This window comes from Hemitrygon akajei, chromosome 12 (assembly GCF_048418815.1).
Source record: "Hemitrygon akajei chromosome 12, sHemAka1.3, whole genome shotgun sequence".
Taxonomy (NCBI): Eukaryota; Metazoa; Chordata; class Chondrichthyes; order Myliobatiformes; family Dasyatidae; genus Hemitrygon; species Hemitrygon akajei.
In genome coordinates, this window is record NC_133135.1 from 8,967,396 (window position 1) to 8,988,008 (window position 20,613).

Genomic DNA, 20,613 nt, shown 5'->3' on the forward strand with positions numbered 1-20,613 from the left:
TACACTGCATAGCAAGAGTGCCCAAGACTTTTGCACAGTACAGTATATTATGTCTTCACAGTTACCAAATAACACTTAGTACTACTGAGCTACTACAAAGCTCTCTTACTTCTGTTTCCCAACCACCTTCCTATTTTAATCAATATACAATACTGTGCAAAAGTCCTAGGCGTCCTAGCTATACATATGTGCCTAAGACTTTTGCACCGGACTGTAGGTTGAGCAAGTTGTGTCTTTCTTCTTTGGAGCAAAGGAGGATGAGAGGTGACTTGATAGAGCAGATAGCCACAGAGCTTCTCCCAGGGTGAAAATGACTAATACGAGGGGGCATAATTTTAAGGTGACTGGAGGAAACTGTAAGGGGCTTTGTCAGTTATTTACACAGAGAGTGGTGGGGACATTGAACATTTTGCCAGTGGTGTTAGTAGAGGCAGATACATTAAGGGCATTTAAGAAACACTTAGGTAGGCATATGAATAATAGATTAATGGAGGGCTGTGTTAGAGGCAAGTGTTAGATTGATCTTAGAGTAGATTAAAGGGTCAGCACAACATCATCAGCCGAATGGCCTGTACTGTCCTATAAAGTTCTATGTTCTATGTTGTAGGTAACTCACATCAATGTGTTCCAACGTGAAGACCACCGGCTCTGTCACATAGATGCGGCTCGACTCCTTGTTGATCGACGCGGCGATGATATGTGAGTTCACCGCAACGGTGTAGTTCCGCCCAGTACCATCCCCTGCCACCTTGATTGTTGCATTCTCCGTGGTCAGGAACTGCCCCAAACTTTTGTACAGTGTAAACACCAACTTTGCTACACCAACCCAAGGTAGAAGGGGGGAAAGGAAGGGAGGAGAGGAAGGAAGGGAGAAAAGAAAGCATTAAAACCCATCACAACACTCCTTTAAACTCCCACACAGAAAGCAAATGTTTATTTGACTCACCCCAATGCATTATGTGTGCATCCCTCCCCACCATCAATAGGATCTACAGGAGGCATTGCCACAAGAAGGCAACATTCATCATCAAAGATTCCCACCATCTGGGACATGCCATCTTCTCACAGTTCCCATCAGGCAGGAGGTACAGGAGCCCAAAGTCCCACACCACCTGGGTCAGCAACAGCTATTCAGTTCTAGAACCAATTAATTTAATTTAAAAACATATTTTTATTGCAATTTATCATTTTTTATTGCTATGCATTACAATAAACTGCTGCCACAAAAAAAAGAATTTCATAACCACACATACAAAATGCTGGGGGAGCTCTGCAGGTCAGGCAGCATCTATAGAGAGGAATAGACAGTCGATGTTTCGGGCTGAGGTCCTTTCTCAGGACTTGCAGCACATTTCAAAATATTCAGAAAGATTTCACAACATATACCAGTGATATTAAACTTGATATTGATTCCTAAATCAAGTCGAGTTTATTGTCATTTAACTATATACATGTATATTGATAAATAAGATGTTTCTCTGAGCCAGGGTGTAGTACACATATCACAGTTATAATACACAATAACATATGAATGTAAGAATAAAATCTACAAAAGAAATTTAGGCATAAATAAACTAACTGAAGAGCATAAGTTAAATATTGTGGAGTACAGAACAAATTAACCAGTGACACTTCTCATGTGGTGCGGCATCTCTGAGGGCCTCGAGCAACACTATGACAGTTTTTGTTCTAATTGTTTTCTTTCTTGCTAAAATTGTGTATAATTTAATGTTTAATTTATACTTTTCTTGTGAATGCTGCTTATCTGATGCTCTGTGCCTGTGATGCTGCTGCAAGTAAGTTTTTCATTGCACCTATGCAGACATGGACTTGTGGAGGTAGCAATGAACTTGACTTTGAATTTGATTATTGTTCACATTAGTGGGAATTTACCAAAGTGACCATTTCATTAAGAAACAGTTGACTCAATGTGACACTAACTTTCATGTCAACACAGAGAAGGGAGAACACCGAAGCTAAGAACAGAAGACATTGGAAATTTGCAGTGAATCAGGTGGATCTGTGAATACAGGTCCATAAATCATTGAAAGTGGCAGCGCAGGTAGATGGATAGGGTCATAAAGAATGCTTTTGGCACATTGCCCTTCATAAATCAATGTACTGAGTACAGGAGACGGGATGTTATGTTGAAGTTTTATACGAAGTTGGAGAGGCCTAATTTGGAGTATCGTGTGCAGATTTGGTCACCTACCTACAGGAAAAATGTAAACAAGGTTGAAAGAGTGCAGAGAAAATTTACAAGGACGTTGCTGGAACTGGAGGACCTGAGTTATAAAGAAAGACTGAACGGGTTAGGTCTATATTTCTTGGAATGAAGAAGATTGAGAGGAGATTTGATAGATGTATACAGAATTATGAGGGGTAGAGATAAGGCAAATGCAAGCAGGCTTTTTCCACTCAAGTTGGCTGAGACGACAACTAGAAATCATGGGTTAAGGGTGAAAGGTGAAAAGTTTAGGGGGGCAGGAGGGGAAACGTCCTCACTCAGAGGACCATAAGAGTGTGGATTGAGCTGCCAGTGCAATTAGTGCATGCAATCTCAATCTCAATGTTTGGGAGAAATTTGGATAAGTACATGGATGGGAGAGGTATGGGGGGGCTTTCGTTCAGGTGCAGATCAATGGGACTAAGCAGTTTAAATCATTCGGCATGGACTAGATGGCACAAAGGGCCTGTTCCTGTGCTGTATTTTCTAAGATCCTGTGACTCTAACTGCATACAGAAAACTCTGTAATAATAATATTAACTTTCTGAAACTCCATAGATGCTGCCTGCATCATAAAGTCAAAAAAAATTAAACAATTTTGCCAGAACATTGGCAAAAATTAATGCGCTTCAAAAAAAAAAATTCAAGCTTCTTTGGCTAATCAGATGAGGAATATTTGAACTGTGACACCGTTAAAGGTCTTTCACACATAAAATGCTGGAAGAACTCTGCGAGTTAATAAGCATCTGTGGAGGTGAAGAAACAGCCAACATTTTGGGCTGAAACTTTCATCGGGACTGGGAAAAAGTGGGGGGCAGAAGCCAGGAACACAAAAGCAGGATTTCTAAACACAAGAGATTCTGCAGATGCTGGAAATGTAGATCAACACACACAAATACTGCAGGAACTGAGCAGGTCAGGCAGCATCAATGGCAATTAATAAGCAGTTGATGTTTCGGGCTAAGTCCCTTCATCAAAACTGAAAAGGAAGGGTGTAGAACCCATAATAAGTTGGGGGGGAGGTGAAGAAATGGAAGCTAGAAGGTGATAGGTGAAGCCAGCTGAGTGGTAGTGGTGGAGGGATAAAGTAAGAAACTGACAGGTGATAGGTAGAAAAGGTAAATGGTTGAAGAAGAAGGAAACTGATAGGAGAGGCGACTGGACCACTGAGAAATGGAAAGGGCACGAGGGTGGTGAGGGGGAGAGAAGAGGTAAGGGGGGGTGGGCAGAATGAGGAATTCAAGAAGAGGGGAGGGAGAAAAAATGACCTGAAGTTGGAGAAATCGATGTTCATGCCGTCCGCTTGGAGGAAACCCAGACAGAATATGACGTGTTGCTCCACCAACCTTGGAGTGGTCTTATCAAGGCAGTAGAGAAGGCCGTGGACTGACATATCATAAAAGGATTGCAGATTGGAATGAAAACGTTTGGCCACTGGGCATTCCTGCTTTTGGTGGAAGGAACGAAGTTGCTCAACAAAGTGCCCCCCACCCCCAGCCTGTGTCGGGTCTCACCACTGTAGGGGAGGGTTTTTGTTCAGAGTGCTATAAGCCTTTGGAACTCACTACCCCACAGCATAGTGGAGGCTAAATCAATGAATATATTCAAGGTGGATTAGAGGGGATGTGTTCAGAGGAGAAGTTGGGCAAACTCAAGTATTTGTAGAGGGGAATGGAGAATCGATGTTTCAGGCCGAGGCTCGTCATGAAGAAGCTGCCCGACCTGCTGAGTAGTTGGAATGCTCTCTGGTCTTTTCAAGGCCACAGTGTTATTGCTGTCTACATGATGGCCAACGATCATTTGAGGACAACACTTACCAGTTCGACTGTTCTGTTTAATGGTGTTTCCAGAAAGCTGAATGGAGTTTCCTCCCATGTAACCCTGGGGAAATTTCAGGTCCTTAACTTGGCCTTCTGTGCTCAACACACCGACCTCCAGCACTGTGCAAGCAAGGGCAGAGGGAACAAGGACAGCGAACTTCATTAGTAGGAGTAGAATCTGTGCTCAAACTACATTCATACAGCTGTACACCTGCTCATTAATTCAAATATCTAATCAGCCAATCATGTGGCAGCAACTCAATGCATAATAGCATGCAGACATGGTCAAGAGGTTCAGTTGTTGTTCAGACCAAACATCAGAATGGGGAAGAAAGGTAATCTAAATGACTTTGACCGTGGAATGATTTTTGTGCCAGACGGGGATCTCAGAATCTGCTGATCTCCTGGGATTTTCACGCACAACAGTCTCTCAGAGTTTACAGAAAATGGTGCGGAAAAACAAAGAAAAACATCCAGTGACCTGCAGTTCCGTGGGTGAAAATGAGAGGTCAGAGGAGAATGGCTAAGCTGATGGAAAGCTGACCACAGGAACTAGAGGATAAATAACCACACCTGCAATTAACCACACGTTACAACAGTGTTTTGTAGAAGAGCATCTCCGAATGCACAACGTATTGAACATGGAAGTGGATGATCTACAGCAGCAGAAGACCATGAACCTAATAAAGTGGTCACCAAGTGTAGAACTTAGAACAAGGAACATTACGGCACATTATAGGCCCTTTGGCCCATGATGTTGTGTAATCTAACCCTTCCCTTCCAAAAAATATCTGCCTCTACCAGAGGGGATACCATGCATCCAGCACTCTCTGTAAAATGTCAACACTATACTTTCCTCCAATCACATTAAAATTATGCCCTCTTGTATTAGCCTTTCTGCACTGTGAAATGTCTTTGGTAGTCATCTCAATTTATGCCTTTTATCATCCTAAACTCCTCTATCAACTTACCTCTCATCATCTTTCGCTCCAAAGAGAAAGCCCTAGCTCACTCAACCTACCGTATTGGACATATAAGGCATGCTTTAAGACGTCATATAAGACATGCTCTCTAGTCCAGGCATCATCTTGGTAAATTTCCTGTACATCCTCTCTAAAGCTTCCACATCCTTCCTATAATGGGGTACCCAGAACTAAACACAATATTCCAAGTGTGATGTATCTCGGGTTTTATAGAACTGCAACATTACCTCACGGCCCTTGAACTGATCTTTATGACTAAACCAGCTAAATATCCTGAAAAGAAGAGATGTTGACAGGTCTGGAACTGTAGGTAGGTTAGACTTTATGGCGATGAAAGATGTCATCAGATTTCGTAATGGTCCATGAATCCACGAACACTACCTCGTTATTCTTTTACTTGTGCTTTTATAATCTATGAGGAGAGTTTGATGGCTCTGGGCCTAATGTCCGTTTGAAACAGCGATGAGAAGGAATTTCTTTAGCCAGCGGGTAGTGAATCAGTGGAATTCATTACCACAGACAGCTGCGAAGGCCAAGACGCTGAGTATATTTAAAGCAGAGGTTGATGTGTTCTTGATTTGTCAGGGTATCAATGGTTATGTGGAGAAGGCAAGAGAATGGGGTAGAGAGGGATAATAAATCAGTCATGCTGGAATGGCAGAGCAGTCTTGATGGGCTGAATGGCCCAATTCTACTCCCATGTCTTCTGGCCTTATAATCTAATCAAATTATTATTGCTGTCTTCTGTGGCATGAAATGTTTTGATTTGCTGCGGGGTAGCAGTCAGTGCATCATTTAACAGTGCCAGCAGTAAGAGCCTGGTTCAGTTCCTGCCTCTGTCTCTCCATGATTGTATGGGTTTCCTCCAGGTGCTCCAGTTTCCTCCCACATTCTAAGGATGTACGGGTTAGGGTTAGTGTGTTGTGGGCATGCTATGTTGGCGCCAGAAGCACGGTGACACTTGCAAGCTGTCTGCAGCGCATTCCTCACGGATCTGATTTGACAGAAACAATGCATTTCACTGTATCTTTTCATGTTTCAACGTACAGGTGACAAATAAAGCTGATCGTTAACCTGTACAGTGCAAAGACAAAAAAAATCTATAAATTACAAAAAATATATAAAGGGATCACTATTTGTTTATTTTGCAACTTATAGAGTAATTTTTAGTTCTTTGCAGTTCACTGCTGCCAAAAAACAGCACATGTCATTCATATTGAGTACGTCACTGATTATAAGTGTGATCCTGATTTCCTTGCTATCAGGACACAGTTGATGGAGATGAGCTTCTCCAACCTTCCAGAAGGACCATTTATTTATTGAGATACAGTATGGAATAAGCCCTTCCGGCCCTTTGAGCAGAGCTGCCCAGCAAATCGCCCAACTGAATCCTAGCCTAATCATGGGACAATTTACAACGACCAAATAGCTTACCAACCAGTACGTCTTTGGGCTATGGGAGGAAACTGGAGCATCGAGAGGAACTGGTTACCATGACTAAAACCAGCACACTAAAGAAACATTTTTCACTATATCTTGGTACATGTAACAATGACAAATCAATATCAATATTAATTTAATAAAAACACAAAATTCTGGCAGAACTCAGCAGGCCAATACTCAATATTAATTTAATTACTTGAATTTCAATCTTCCAGATAAAGCATTCATATTTATTTATTTTACTTTATTTATTTCACGATACAGCGCGGAATAGACCCTCGCGGCCCTTCAAGCCACACCAACCTGCAACCCCTTGATAATCCCGATTAACCCTAACCTAATCATGGGACAAATTGTAATTAACCTACCCGGTATAGCTTTGGACTGTGTGAAGAAACTGGAGAACCTGAGGAAACCCACGCATTCCATGAGGAGAACATACACACTCCTTCCAGATGATGCTGGAATTGAACTCTCAACTGTGTAGTCTAACCACTACATTACCCTGACATTCTGACTTGTACAAGCCATATGGACAAGCCTGTCCCTGCTAACCAAGGTGCTTTCCTGAGCTCATCCTATTTGCCCGTATTAGAATCGTAGTGGTGGTCGCATAGTAGATCATGCAAGTATGATGTTCTAAGGGTTGCCTATTGTGGGTTCTCAGGTGGGTGCAGATTCCGATCTAAGATCCACCTAATCCAGGATGTTAGGGTGTATTCCCTTAATGGAGAACACCTGTGCATGACTTTGTTTAACAGGGGGAGGCCAATATATGGGCAGCCACCACACAGTCCTCGACAGAATGGGTCAGGGTCCAGTGGCATGGAGTGCAAGACAACTGGGGACCCTTCACTGCCACAGTGCTGTGTCATCATCTTCCACAAGCCCCTCCGCTAAGGTCTTTGCTGGATCACTCGTGTCTGGAACTTCTCCCTAGGCCTTGCCATTGTGGGTGATGCTACCAGGAGCTAACCTCCAGGCAGCATTGCTCTCGAGATAGCAGGAACTCACAAGCCTCTCCGCCATGATGAAGTGCTGAACCAGAAAGGAATTAGAGTAATGGAGCATGCATACAGGCTATTCAGCCCAACCAGTCTATGACAACCACGGTGCCACCCAGCTAGTCCCGAGTTCCCATACTTCTCCAAACCCTCCACCTCTACATACCTTCTGAAGTGCTTCTCTAATGATATTATTGTACCTGCCTCAACCACTCCTAAAAAGAGTTTGTATGTTCTCCCCGTGACCGCAAGAGTTTCCTTTGGTTGCTCTGCTTTCCACCCACATTCCAACTTGCGGGTTACGGTTAATAAGCCGTAATTACAAAGGGAATTGAGTACAAGAGCAAGGAAATCCTCTTGCATTTGTACAGAGCCCTGGTGAGACCACACCTGGAGTATTGTGTACAGTTTTGGTCTCCAGGGTTAAGGAAGGACATCCTGGCTGTAGAGGAAGTGTAGCGTAGATTCACGAGGTTAATTCCTGGGATGTCTGGACTGTCTTACGCAGAGAGGTTAGAGAGACTGGGCTTGTACACGCTGGAATTAAGGAGATTGAGAGGGGATCTGATTGAAACATATAAGATTATTAAGGGATTGGACAAGATAGAGGCAGGAAATATGTTCCAGATGCTGGGAGAGTCCAGTACCAGAGGGCATGGTTTGAGAATAAGGGGTAGGTCATTTAGGACAGAGTTAAGGAAAAACTTCTTCTCCCAGAGAGTTGTGGGGGTCTGGAATGCACTGCCTCGGAAGATAGTGGAGGCCAATTCTCTGGATGCTTTCAAGAAGGAGCTAGATAGGTATCTTATGGATAGGGGAATCAAGGAATATGGGGACAAGGCAGGAACCGGATATTGATAGTAATTGATCAGCCATGATCTCAAAATGGTGGTGCAGGCTCGAAGGCCGAATGGTCTACTTCTGCACCTATTGTCTATTGACATGCTATGTTGGCATCAGAAGCAAGGCATCCTCGGTCTGTGGTGGTAGTTAATGCAAACAATGCATTTCCTGCATGTTTTAATGTACATGTGATAAATAAAGCTCATTTTTAGTCTTTAATAAAGCAAATTGTAGATGGTCAGTAAGTTCGGCAACAACAGATCCATTTCTATGTGGTATGACTCCATAACTTCATGATGCAGATGCTGGCCAGGATCCAAACCTTCCTGTGTTGAGAGATTGGCAGCATTGTTTGGCAAGGTCTCAAATCACCGCAGAAGGCCATTATGATTCAGCATGGGACTGGAGCCATAGAGAAACCCAGAGTGAATAAGGAAGACAGGTTTTCCTTCCCTTAATGACTTTAGTGAACCTGTGAGAAACTTTAACAGCAGTTCCTCAACTTCCCACTCACTTTGCTGCAAACTGTCTTTTTTTAAATAAACTTCCAGATTTACTTTTAATAAAAGAAACCTCACTTCAAATTCAAAGTCAAAGTCAAAGTAAATTTATTATGAAAGTATGTATATGTCACCATATACTTTTTCCCTGCGGGCATTACCTCAGAGAAACTCTACAGACCACCTCTTGCACTACCGTGGACTTGTCTGTGACTGTGTTTTATTGCACTAATATATTTATGTATAATTTGTAATCTCTGCATTGTCTGTACTTACAATGTTGCTGCAAGCAAGTATTTTATTATACCTGTACCTCACCATACTTTTACACATGATAATACACTTGGCATACAAGACCAATAAGATATAGGAGCAGAAATAAGCCATCAAGTCTGCTCTGCCAATTCATCATGGCTGGCCCATTTTCCCTCTCAGCCCCAATTCTCCTGCCTTCTCCTTGTATCCCTTCATGCCCTGACAAATTAAGAGTCTATCAACCTCTACTTTCAATATACCCAGTGACTTGGCCTCCATTGCTGTCCATGGCAACAAATTCCACAGATTCACCATGCTCTGGCTATAGAAATTCCTCTTCATCTCCATTCTAAAAGGATGCCTCTATTCTGAGGATGTGTCCTTTGGTTCTAGACTCTCCCCACTATAGGAAACATCCTTTCCACATCCACTCTATCGAGGCTTTTCAACATTTGATAAGTTTCCATGAGATCATCCTTCATTCTTCTGAATTGCAGTGAGTACAGGCCCAGAGCCATTAAACGCTCTTCATACAAAAAGCCTTTCAATCCCAGAATCATTTTAGTGAACCTCCTTCATGAAAATGGTTCCAGGATTAAAAGGCTTATCAAATAGGGAAAGGTTGGATCAATTAGGGCTTTATTCCCTACAGTGTACGATATTGAGGGGAGATTTGATGAAGGTATACAAAATTATGAGGGGCATATGTAGAATAAATGCAAGCAGGCTTTTTCCACCGAGGTTGGGTTGACTACAAATAGAGGTCAGGGGTCCAGGGTGAAAAATGAAAACTTTAAGGGAAACATAAATGGCAGCTTCTTCACTCAAAGGGTCGTGAGAGTGTGGAACAAGCTGCCACCACAAGTGGTAGATGTGGGGTTGATTTCAACATTTAAGAGAAATTTGGATAGGTATATAGATGGGAGGGGTGTGGAGGGCTATGGTCCAGATGCAGATCAATGGGTCTAGTGAGATTGATAGTTCACCATGGTCTGAAGAGCCTGTTTCTCTGCAGTGGCATTCTATGATTCTATGACTATGACTCTATGAATTCGAGATTAGCTTTATTTGTCACATGTACATCGAAGCATCAAATCTCACAGTGAAATGTGTTGTTTGTGTCACACCACAGAGGTGAGGATTGCGCTGAAGGTAGCCTGCAAAAGTCACCATGGTTTCAGCACCAGCATAACGTCAATAATACACAAACAAAGACTGACAAACAACCATTGTGTAAAATAGACAAGTAAATAAATAAATAAGACTCAGGACATGAGTAGGCAGAGGGGATCAGTTTAGCTGGCCAGTTAATTGGTTCAGCACAATGGGGACGAAAGGGCCTGTTCCTTTCACGTACTGTACTGTGTTCAGTGTTCTACCACGAGCTGTAGAGTCCTTGAAAGTGAGCCTACATGTAATCAGTGAAGCATTGAGGTGAGTGATTCAGGAGCCTAGGGTAATAACTGTTCCTGAACCTGGTGGCGTAGGACCTAAGACTCCTGTACTTCCTTCTCAATTGTGTAGTGAGGAGAGAGAATGGCCTGAAGTTCAAAGTTCAAAGTGCATTTATGATCAAAGTATGCATAAATTACACAACCTTGAGATCTGTCTGCTTACAGGCAGTAACACACGAAACTCATGGCTGTATAATCTATACATGGTGGGCAGTTCTACCTGCCTTAATCGCTCTTTTTGGCAGCTCATCCCCTATACTGACCACCCTCTGTGTGAAAAACATAATCCCTCACACTCTATTAAATCTTTCCCCTCTCCCCTTAAAGCTGTGCCTTTGAGATTTAATAGGAAAGTGGGGGGGGGGGGCTACTTTGTTTTACACAAAAAGCAGTATGTTGATGAAATGAGCTGTTGGATAAAGTGGTGGAAGAGAGGTGGAGTTATAAATGACATGTTCTGGATTCAGCGAGGGGGTGGTGAATCTGTGGAATTCATTGCCACTAATGGCTATGGAGGCCAAGTCATTAGATACAGTTAAAGCAGAGGCTGGTAGGGTATCAAAGGTTATGAGAAGACAGTAGGAGAATGCGGTTGAGAGAGAAAACATGATGGAATGTTGGGTGGCAGGATGAAGATATGCCTCTACCAAAGGAGGTGTGAGACGCTCCTTCCCTCCCCTAGCCTGCACTCACCTTGAGCAAGGTGTAGCACCTGCCTAGACCCAGTCAGGGTCATGCGAAGCCATGGGAGCGGGTGGTGGATGGTCATATGAGTAGCTAATGCATATCACAAGTCCTGGTTATGTGACCACTGAAGCCAAGCAGACAATCTCTGAAGAGTATTGATAATGGCTGGGGTCACCTGTCTTGTAAAGACACTGCCCACAAGAAGGCAATGGTAAACCATTTCAGTAGAAATTTTTGCCAAGAACAATCATGGTCAATGAAAGACCATGTTCGACTACGTTTTATGGCATGGCACATATGACGGTGACGAGATGGAATCACAGTGAACAGAGCTGAAGAGGAAATTCTTCAGCCAGGGAGTAGTGAATCTGTGACATTCATATGACCTTGGAGGCCAAGTCATTGGGTGTATTTAAAGCAGAGGTTGATAGGTTCTTGATTAGTCAGGGTGCCAAAGATTACGGGGAAAAGGTAGGAAAATGGAGTTGAGAGGGTAAGTATATCAGCCATAATTGAATGGTGGAGCAGATTTGATGTGCCATAAAGCCCAATTGTGCTCCTTATGTCTTATGGACTAAAACACCACCAGTACTGGTGGAGGTGGGATGTGAGGAACGAGATGAAAAAGGAGAGGTGTAATTTATGTGTTCTGGATTAAAACTCTACCTTACTCGCTTGCTGATGCAATGTAAACAGTGAAACCGTACAGCATCTGCCTTCCAGCCCAGTAATTAATTAAAAAATAAATACATCTGCACATCCTGCAGATTCCCACTTCCCACCCCAAAAAAACAGAACAATGCTGTTCATTAAATATATTTTTGTAGTTTGAAAGCAATTTGTGAAAGACAATAGAGACAGATTTCCTCCCACCGCCATTCGTCACTGACACCCTGACTGGAAAAAGTCTCTTATTGTTTCTCTCCCCTCCGAGGGTTATAACTCAGTTCTTTTAAAATTCATTTACTATTTCTCCAGAAATAGCTGAGGGCCAGATCTTCCTGACAACTCTGAGATTGGATTCTGGTACGATTATCCCATTTGAACGGAATCTATCACCTGAGAGTAACTATGACAATCACTGTCTCGCCATCTCTGGCCCTGAATCCTTCCCAGAGTAGGACGATGGTGAAGGCTCCCTCGTAACATTACTCTGTTCAGGGTTCTTGTCAGGAGAACAGGTTGCATGGAGAGGCATGCCAGATGTCAACTTGAAGAGGCCCCGCTGACTTTGTGGAAATCTGCAATCCTGACCGCTCAAAATTGAGAGAGAGCTCCCAAGATGGCCTACCCCAAGGGTGAAATGCTTAAGATAGAAACAGATCTATTTTTTGAAGGGTTGACGAGCCAGGGTAATATCTTTAGGTGAGAACCTAAATCCAAGTCTGATGGAGGCCGAAGGCCGAAGAAGATCTGGGGTTAGAGAACTGAGTACGTTGTTGGTGGGAGGGAGGATCATGGGATTGTTTTACAGTTGTTTGCTTGTTGTGTTCTGTGTTGTTCTGCCGAGCATTGTGGGCATGCTGGATAGCTATCAGAATGTGTAGCGACATTTGGGCTGCCCATAGCACACCATCAGGTGCGTTAGCTGCTAAAATAAACAACGCATTTCACTGTACGTTTTGATGTACACATGAGAAATAAACTTGAATCTTGAAGGACAGTTGGAGCATTGGGTTCAGACCTGAGCTATTCATTATAAGAAGGTATAGAAGCTTTAGAGAGGGTGCAGAGGAGATTTACCAGGATGCTGCCTGGATTAGAGATTGTATCCGGTGAGGACAGTTGAACAAGCGAGAGCTTTTCCCTTTGGAGTGAAGGAGGATGAGAGGTGACTTGATAGACGGGTACAGGATGATAAGAGATACAGATGGAGTGGACAGAGATTTTCCCCAGAGAATGGTGGGTGCCTGGAATGGGCTGACAGATAGATTGTGTTGTTTAAGGGGCTGTTAAACAAATAAATATACAGGGAACTGAGGGTTATGAACCACGTACATGCAGCAGAGACTTCGTTTTCACAATCAAGAGCCAAGGCCTGGAGTTGGGTGTGTGTGTGTGAAAATGGTGAGAGAGAGGGGGAGAGGGAGCAAGAGATAGAGAGGATGAGGGGGAAGAGAGGGTGAGGGGAGAGAAGGTGAGAGGAGAGAGGATGAGGGGAGAGGGTGAGAAGGTTGAGGGTGAGGGTGAGAGGGAGAAGGGGAGTGGGAGAGGAAGAGATGGAGAGAGGAAGGGGAGAGGGGAGGGAGAAAGAGAGGGGGTAGAGAAAGGGAGGAGTGAGTGGGGGGAGAGAGAGAGGGTGGAGAGAGAGGGGAGAGGAGGGAGGGAGGGAGAGAGGGAGAGGGGAGAGAGAGGAATGGGACAAAAGAGAGGGGAAATGAGAGGGGGCAAGATGGGGGGTGAGAGAGAGTGTGGGTGAGAGAAATGGTTGGAGAGAGGGGGTGGAGAGAGAGAGGGGGGGAGGGGGAGAGGAGGGGGGAGAGAGAGGGGGAGAGGAGAGGGGGGAGAGGAGAGGGGGGAGAGGAGAGGGGGGAGAGGAGAGGGGGGAGAGGAGAGGGGGGAGAGAGGGGGGGAGAGAGGGGGGGGAGAGGGGGGGGAGAGGGGGGGGAGAGGGGGGGAGAGAGGGGGGAGAGAGGGGGGGGGAGAGAGGGGGGGGGAGAGAGGGGGGGGGAGAGAGGGGGGGGAGAGAGGGGGGGGAGAGAGGGGGGGGGAGAGAGAGAGAGAGAGGGGTACCTTCCCCCTATAACTCCTCTGGTCTAGCCACAGCTACACTGAGAAAAACTGCTTGTGTTCCAATCTACCTTTTGTCTCTTATCATCTTAAACACCTCTGTCAAGTCTAGGGGTTCCCAATCTTTTTTATGCCATATCATTAAGCAGATGGTCCATAGATCCCAGGTTGGGAACCCCTGATCAAGCGTCCTCTAGTGAGGTTCCCCAGTTGTGTTCAGTCTCACGTGGGCAGTGGAGAAGGCCGAAGATGGACAGGCCAGTGTGGGATTGGGAAAGAGAAGTAGAATGGCTTGTGACTAATCCCCCCACCTTGATTCTGTTGTAAATCTCGTCCATTTGACACAACCATCAACACAGTGACTGTGGTTTCACTGACTACGAGCAGGTTTAGTTTTCACTGTTGCTTCAGGAAGGGTGACAGTGTCACACACAAAATGCCGGGGGAACTCAGCAAGTCAGGCAGCATCAATGGAGAGGAATAAACAGTCGATATTTCGGGCCAAGACACTTTGTCAAGACCCTTCTTAGATGCTACCCTACTGAGTTCCTCCAACATTTTGTGTGTGTTTTACTCTGCATTTCCACCTTCACACAAGCACGAAATCTCATGCACTCTGGTGTACACGACAAGAAGCTCATTCAATAACTTGTTCTCTCCGTTGGCACCCTCTCTAATTTTGGTTTTATTTTACTAAGAGATCAGGAGCAGAATAGGTCCTTCCAGTCCTTTGAACCGCACTGCCCGGTAACCCCTGGAAAACCCCAATTTAACCTGGATCTAATCACAAAACAATTTACAATGCCCAATTAGCTTTCCCGGTATGACTTATACTGTAGGAGGAAACCACAGGACTCGGGGAATATTCATGCATTCCACAAGAAGGACATCCTTAGAGAGGGTGCTGGGATTGAACTCTGAACTTTGACATCGCAAGCTGAAATAACGTCAGGCTAGCTGCTACACTACAGAGGCGCCACTAATCTAATGCTGTGACTCATCCTCATAAGTGGCAAAGGAAACTCCTATCTCAAATAATAATGAATTGGAGTACAGGAAGGAGATAGAGAGTTCAGTGACTTGTTGTTATGACAACAAACTTTCACTTGATATCAACAAAAGATCTGGTCGTTGGCTTCAGGAAGGCGGCAGTGAACACACTCCCGACTATGTCAAACGTGCTTTGGTTGAGAGGGTTGAGAACATCAAGTTCAGAGATGTAAAGGTCACCAGCAGTCTGGCCTGGACCAACCACGTCAATGTCACAACCAAGAAGCTCAGCAATACCTCTGCTTCCTCAGGATGCTAAAGAAATTCAGCATGTCCCCTTTGACCCTCACCAATTGTTACTGATGCGCCATAGAAAACGATCTATCAGATGATCATGACTTGGTATTGCTGTAAGAAACTGCAGAGAGTTGTGGGCACAGCTCAGCACATCACAGGAGCCAGCCTCCTCACCAATGTAATCAAAGACCCCTCCCATCCTGGACTTCCTCTCTTCTCCTCTCTCCCATTGGGCAGAAGATACAAAAGCCTGAAAGTATGTAGCAGCAGGCCCAAGAACAGCTTCTGTCCCACTGTTCTCAGACTCTTGTGCTCACCTCTTGTTTGATAATCTACCTCGTTATGATCTTGCCCTTTATCGTTTACCTGCACTGTACTTTTTTGGTAGCTTTTACACTTTATTCTACACTGTTATTGTTTTGCCTTGTTCTAGCACAATGCTCTTTGTAATGGTTTGATCGGAATGCAAGACAAGCCTTTCGCAAATGAGCCAATTCCAGTTACAGCGCTTCACCCGGTGGGCCTGCGCCTGAAGGCGGACTTACTCACCTATGTTCTCGGTGGGCACCGTGACAGTCGTTGGCTCGATGAGGTTGTCTGCGAGGACGAAGGCTCCCTCCTCCAGGGTGTCGAGGAGCAGGGTGGCAGCATGGGCCTGCTCAGTGGTGTTCATGTCCCTCCAGGACTGCAGCGCCTCCGGTCTCAGCAGGTTGTCTACAGTGTCCACGATGGCCTGGGGGGGGGGAGGAGGAGAGGTCAAAGTTCAAAGTTTTAGTTAATTTCACGATCAAAGTATGTATACCATATTCAACCTTAAGATTCTTTTTTTTTTTGGCAGGCCCCCATGGAAAACAATCAAATACAACAGAATCCCCAAAATAAACACACATACACGTAACATAGACTGATAAACATGCCATGCGCAGAAGAGGACAAAGGTGCCAATATAACAAGAGTAAACAAATAATACTGAGAACAGGAGCTGCAGTTGCTGAAAGTGAACCCATACACTGCGGAATCAGTTCAGTGCTGAAATCCGTGAATCCCATCCACGCCGGCCCAGGAGTCCGATGGTTGTAGTTTCTGACCCTGTTGCCGTGGGACACAAGACTCCTGCACCTCCCACTCGATGGTAGAAGTGAGAAGAGAGGGAGTTGGGTCACATACGGGCAGACTGGACTGGCTCAGATGGGGGATTCGGCTAGCACGGAGTAGGGACTGAACACCGATTCGTTTTCCGCTCTCTGGCCTCGAAACTTTAACCTGGCTTGAGGCCCATCCTGGCGCGCTCTCTTCCAGTGACGGCCGGCCTTCGCCTGCTTCAAGGTGCCATACCAGCATTCCTGAGAGTCATGTTGGCCAAATCCTTCAGGGCACCATAAAATCACGAGTTCACTTGGAACAGGGGAAACCCTGGTTTAGAGGAATATGGGCCAAATGGGGCCAGGGGATGGGGGGGGGGGGAGGGTGAGTGGGGAATGTGACCAGCTCATTGAGAGTGCTTTCTGTAGGATCAAGACCATCGAACACTACTCCGCAGTACAGGCCCTCTCGAGGGAATGAGATGGGGAAATAGAGTGATAAATATCTAAATGGAGGGGCTGACATAGACACGAGTAAAGATCAAAATGGAATGAGACTGATGAGGGAGATAAATGGGCCGGCTGATGGAAATGTCAGCCAGTGAGACAAACAGAGTCTCAGTAATCCTACACAGGCCCACGCTTCCTCAGACAGAAGTGAGAAGTAGATATATAATCATCTGTGATGCAGAGAATCCCTTCTAACGTTTCTTGAGTAATGGGTCGACCTTTCTTCAAATATGGGCATAATTTTGCTGTAAGTAGATGCCATGGTAACATAGTTAGCGCATCGCTATTACAGCTCGAGGCGTCAGAGTTCGGAGTTCAATTTTGGTGCCGTCTGTAAGGGGCTTGTGATGCCTGTGAGTTTCCTCTGGGTGCTCCAACTTCCTCCCACGGTCCGAAGTCAAACCAGTTATTAGGTTAATTGACCATTGTAAATTAACCTGCATTTATGCTAGGATTAAATCGTTAGGCTGCTGAGCTGATTTATCATCCCTCTCAACCCCATTTTCCTGGTTCCCTTCCCTTTTATACTGCAAATGGCAGCAAGAAGAGGGATCTCCACGTAGTATATGGTGACATGCACTTCGTGGCTACTTTAATAGGTGTACTGTACGTCTGCTCCAAAATGCAAATATCTAATCAGCCAATTATGTAGCAGCAACTTAGTGCAGACATGGTAAAGAGACTCAGTTTTTGTTCAGACCAAACATGAGAATGGAGAAGAAATGAGATGTAAATGACTTTGACCATGGAATGACTGTTTGTGCTAGACAGGGTGTTTTGACTATCTTAGAACCTGCTGACCTCCTGAGATTTTCATGCCCAACAGTTTCTAGAGTTTACAAGGAATGGTGTGAAGAACAAAAAGACGTATAGTGAGCAGCAGTTCTGTGAGTGAAAATGCCTTGTTAATGAGAGGACAAAGGAGAATGGCCAGACTGGTTCAAACTGACAGGAAGGTGACAGTAACACAAGTAGCAATGTGTTACAACAGTGGTGTGCAGAAGAGCATCTCTGAAGGCACAACATTTCAACCGTTGAAACTGGATGGGCTGTAGCAGCTGAATACCAGGCACATACACTCTGTGCCCACTTCATTAGGTGCAGGAGGTATCTAATGAAGTGGCTACTGAGTGTATTTTGGTAACAAGTTTACTTTGAAAACTGAAAATTTTTGTGAAACTTAATAGCTGATTTGAGGGACATCACCTGAGTGGGATGAAGATCTTAAGCAAGGGGTAAAAGTACACAACAGGAGAAGTAAGTAACATTTAAGCCCTACCAGGGAATAACAACCAAGTTCCAACTTCAAATTTATTGTCATCTGACTGTACACATATACAACCAAACAAAATAATGGTTCTGTGGACCACAGTGCATCCAAAATGCATGCAGTACAGTGTATCACACACAGCACGTAAAACAAAATATGTTGACTCCGTTAATTAAATCTGTTCTCTGCTGTGTAAGCAAGAGTGAATCACGCAGAGGAAACTGTGCTGTGGCCCAGGGCACGCAGTTACCAATTACTGAAGCCCCCCCATCCCTTCTCTCTGCACTGGTCCTTCTTTGATTAATGCTCATGGCGCTGGTTTCGGTAACTCACTGCATATTGCAAGTTGAGTTTTATACAGTCCTTGCAAGAATGATTAGGAAAGAAGTTTACCCAGGCGACTTGTCAGCGTAAGATTAATTAGCTTAATCCATCTTAATCTCCTCATTGTCCAGGTTTTCAGTCACACTGACCTTCCTGGCAGGTGGGAATACTTAGACGTGACACGTTCTCTTCCTCCCCTCTCTGATGGAGCCAGGGTCAGCAGAATGTTAGTCCAAGCTTTTCAGTCACTACGGTCTTGCTACCACTGTATAATTGAAGAGCTGGATCCTGTGCAAAAACCTCTCCAATATCTGAAGCGTGTACAATGAACATAGAACTTGTGGGGCAAGTTTTTTTTCCCCCCACATAGAATGTGGAGGGTGCCTGGAAACACTAATTCCCAGGATCAGAAAGTGGTGGATACAGTCCAGTCCATCGCAGGCAAAGTCCTCCCCACCACAAAGCACATCTACATGAAGCACTGTCACAGGAAAGCAGCATCCATCATCAGGGACTCCCACCATACAGGCCATGCTCTCTTCTCACTACCACCCACCCTGCTCATGGACTGTTTGTTCCACCTCCATCAGGGAGGAAGCTACGTAGCATCCAGACCAGGGGCACTAGACTCAAAAACAGTTACTTTCCCCTAGCAACAAGTCTGATCAACACCTCCACACACCGAACCACCACTACTTCATCATTTCCTGTCAGAGTCACCTCATGTACAGACACACCTGTGCCTAATGTCGCTTTATGGATATGGACATACAATCTATATATAGTTGTTGCTGGGTGTTGTCGAGTCATTGTCATAATGTAGTTGTCCATAGGGTTTTTGTGGCAAGATACGGAAGTAGAATTCCAGGCCTTTCTTCTGCACAGATACTACTGCTGCCCAGACTGGGACCCAGCCGGATTCGAACTCAGGACCTTTCGCCTTGAAGTCGTGTGCTGAAGCCACTACACCACTGGCTTTCTAATACATATATCTATAAGCTACCTTATATATTTATTGTTTTTTTTATTGTTGTGCTCTTTATCTTTTGTATTTTTTGTGCTGCATCAGTTTCTGGAGTAACAATTATTTTATTCTCCTTTACACTAGTGTACTGGAAATGACATTAAACAATCTTGAATCTAGAAGAAGGTACCCACACCATCAGTTTCAAGAGCAGTTATTACCCTACAACCACCAGACTTCTGAAACATCATGGATAACTTCACTCACCTCAATTTGAACTGATTCTACAACTCACTTTTAAGGATTCCAGAAATCTAGTCCTCAGTAAGTTAGATATGGCCCTTGTGACTAAAGGGATCAGGGGGTACGGAGAGAAAGCAGGTACAGGGTTCTGAGTTAGATGATCAGCCATGATCATACTGAATGGTGGTGCAGGCTCGAAGGGCCGAAGGGCCTACTCCTGCACCTATTTTCTATGTTTCTATTATTTATTTACTTTAACTTTCTTTCATTTGCACAATTTGTCTTCTTTTGCACATTATTTGTCACTCTTTGGTTAAGAATAGTTATTTTATAAAAGCTATTGCATTTTTTTATTTTCCTGTAAATGAATGAAAATCTATCTCAAGGAAGTATATGGAGACATCAACATACTTAGATGATAAACATGCTTTGATTTTAATTCTGAATGGCGCTGCTACGGACAGTGGTAAAATCTGATATCATCATCATGTGCTGTGTCGAATGATGTAGCTGATTATGGTCTTCCTCTGCCATTTTTTCTACAGAAGTGGTTTGCCATTGCCGCCTTCTGGGCAGTGTCTTTACAAGATGGGTGACCCCAGTCATTATCAATATTCTTCAGAGATTGTCTGCCTGGCGTCAGTTGAAACATAACTAGGACTTGTGATACACACCAGCTGCTCATACGACCATCCACCACCTGCTCCCATGTCTTCACGTGACCCCAATCGGGGTGGGGGGGTGCTAAAAAGGTGCTACACCTTGCTCAAGGGTGATCTGCAGACTAGCAGAGGGAAGGAGCGCCTTACACCTCCTTTAGTAGAGATGAATCTCCACCTTGCCAAACCAAAAAGCAGATATGGTAGAGGCATTTAAAAGGCTTTTAGGTAGTCACATGGATGTGTTGGGAATGGAGGGTTAGGAACATTGTGTTGCCAGAAGTTTCAAGTAGTTTAGTTAGGTCAGGGATGGCCAGCCGATGGCGTA

The 20,613-nt window shown here is 44.5% G+C and overlaps 1 protein-coding gene across 15 annotated transcripts in view; it reads right to left on the reverse strand.

The window, feature by feature from the left end:
• The window catches only part of adgrl2a (adhesion G protein-coupled receptor L2a), an 852,977-nt gene that overhangs the window by 67,695 nt on the left and 764,669 nt on the right, over positions 1-20,613 (reverse strand). For all 15 annotated transcript variants that reach the window (XM_073062547.1, XM_073062548.1, XM_073062549.1 and 12 more), the window contains 3 exons: positions 15,783-15,966; positions 4,045-4,167; positions 617-816 (listed from right to left, as the gene is read on the reverse strand). In XM_073062547.1, coding sequence (XP_072918648.1) covers positions 617-816; positions 4,045-4,167; positions 15,783-15,966 — 507 coding nt within the window. The remainder of the gene's footprint in view (positions 1-616; positions 817-4,044; positions 4,168-15,782; positions 15,967-20,613) is intronic.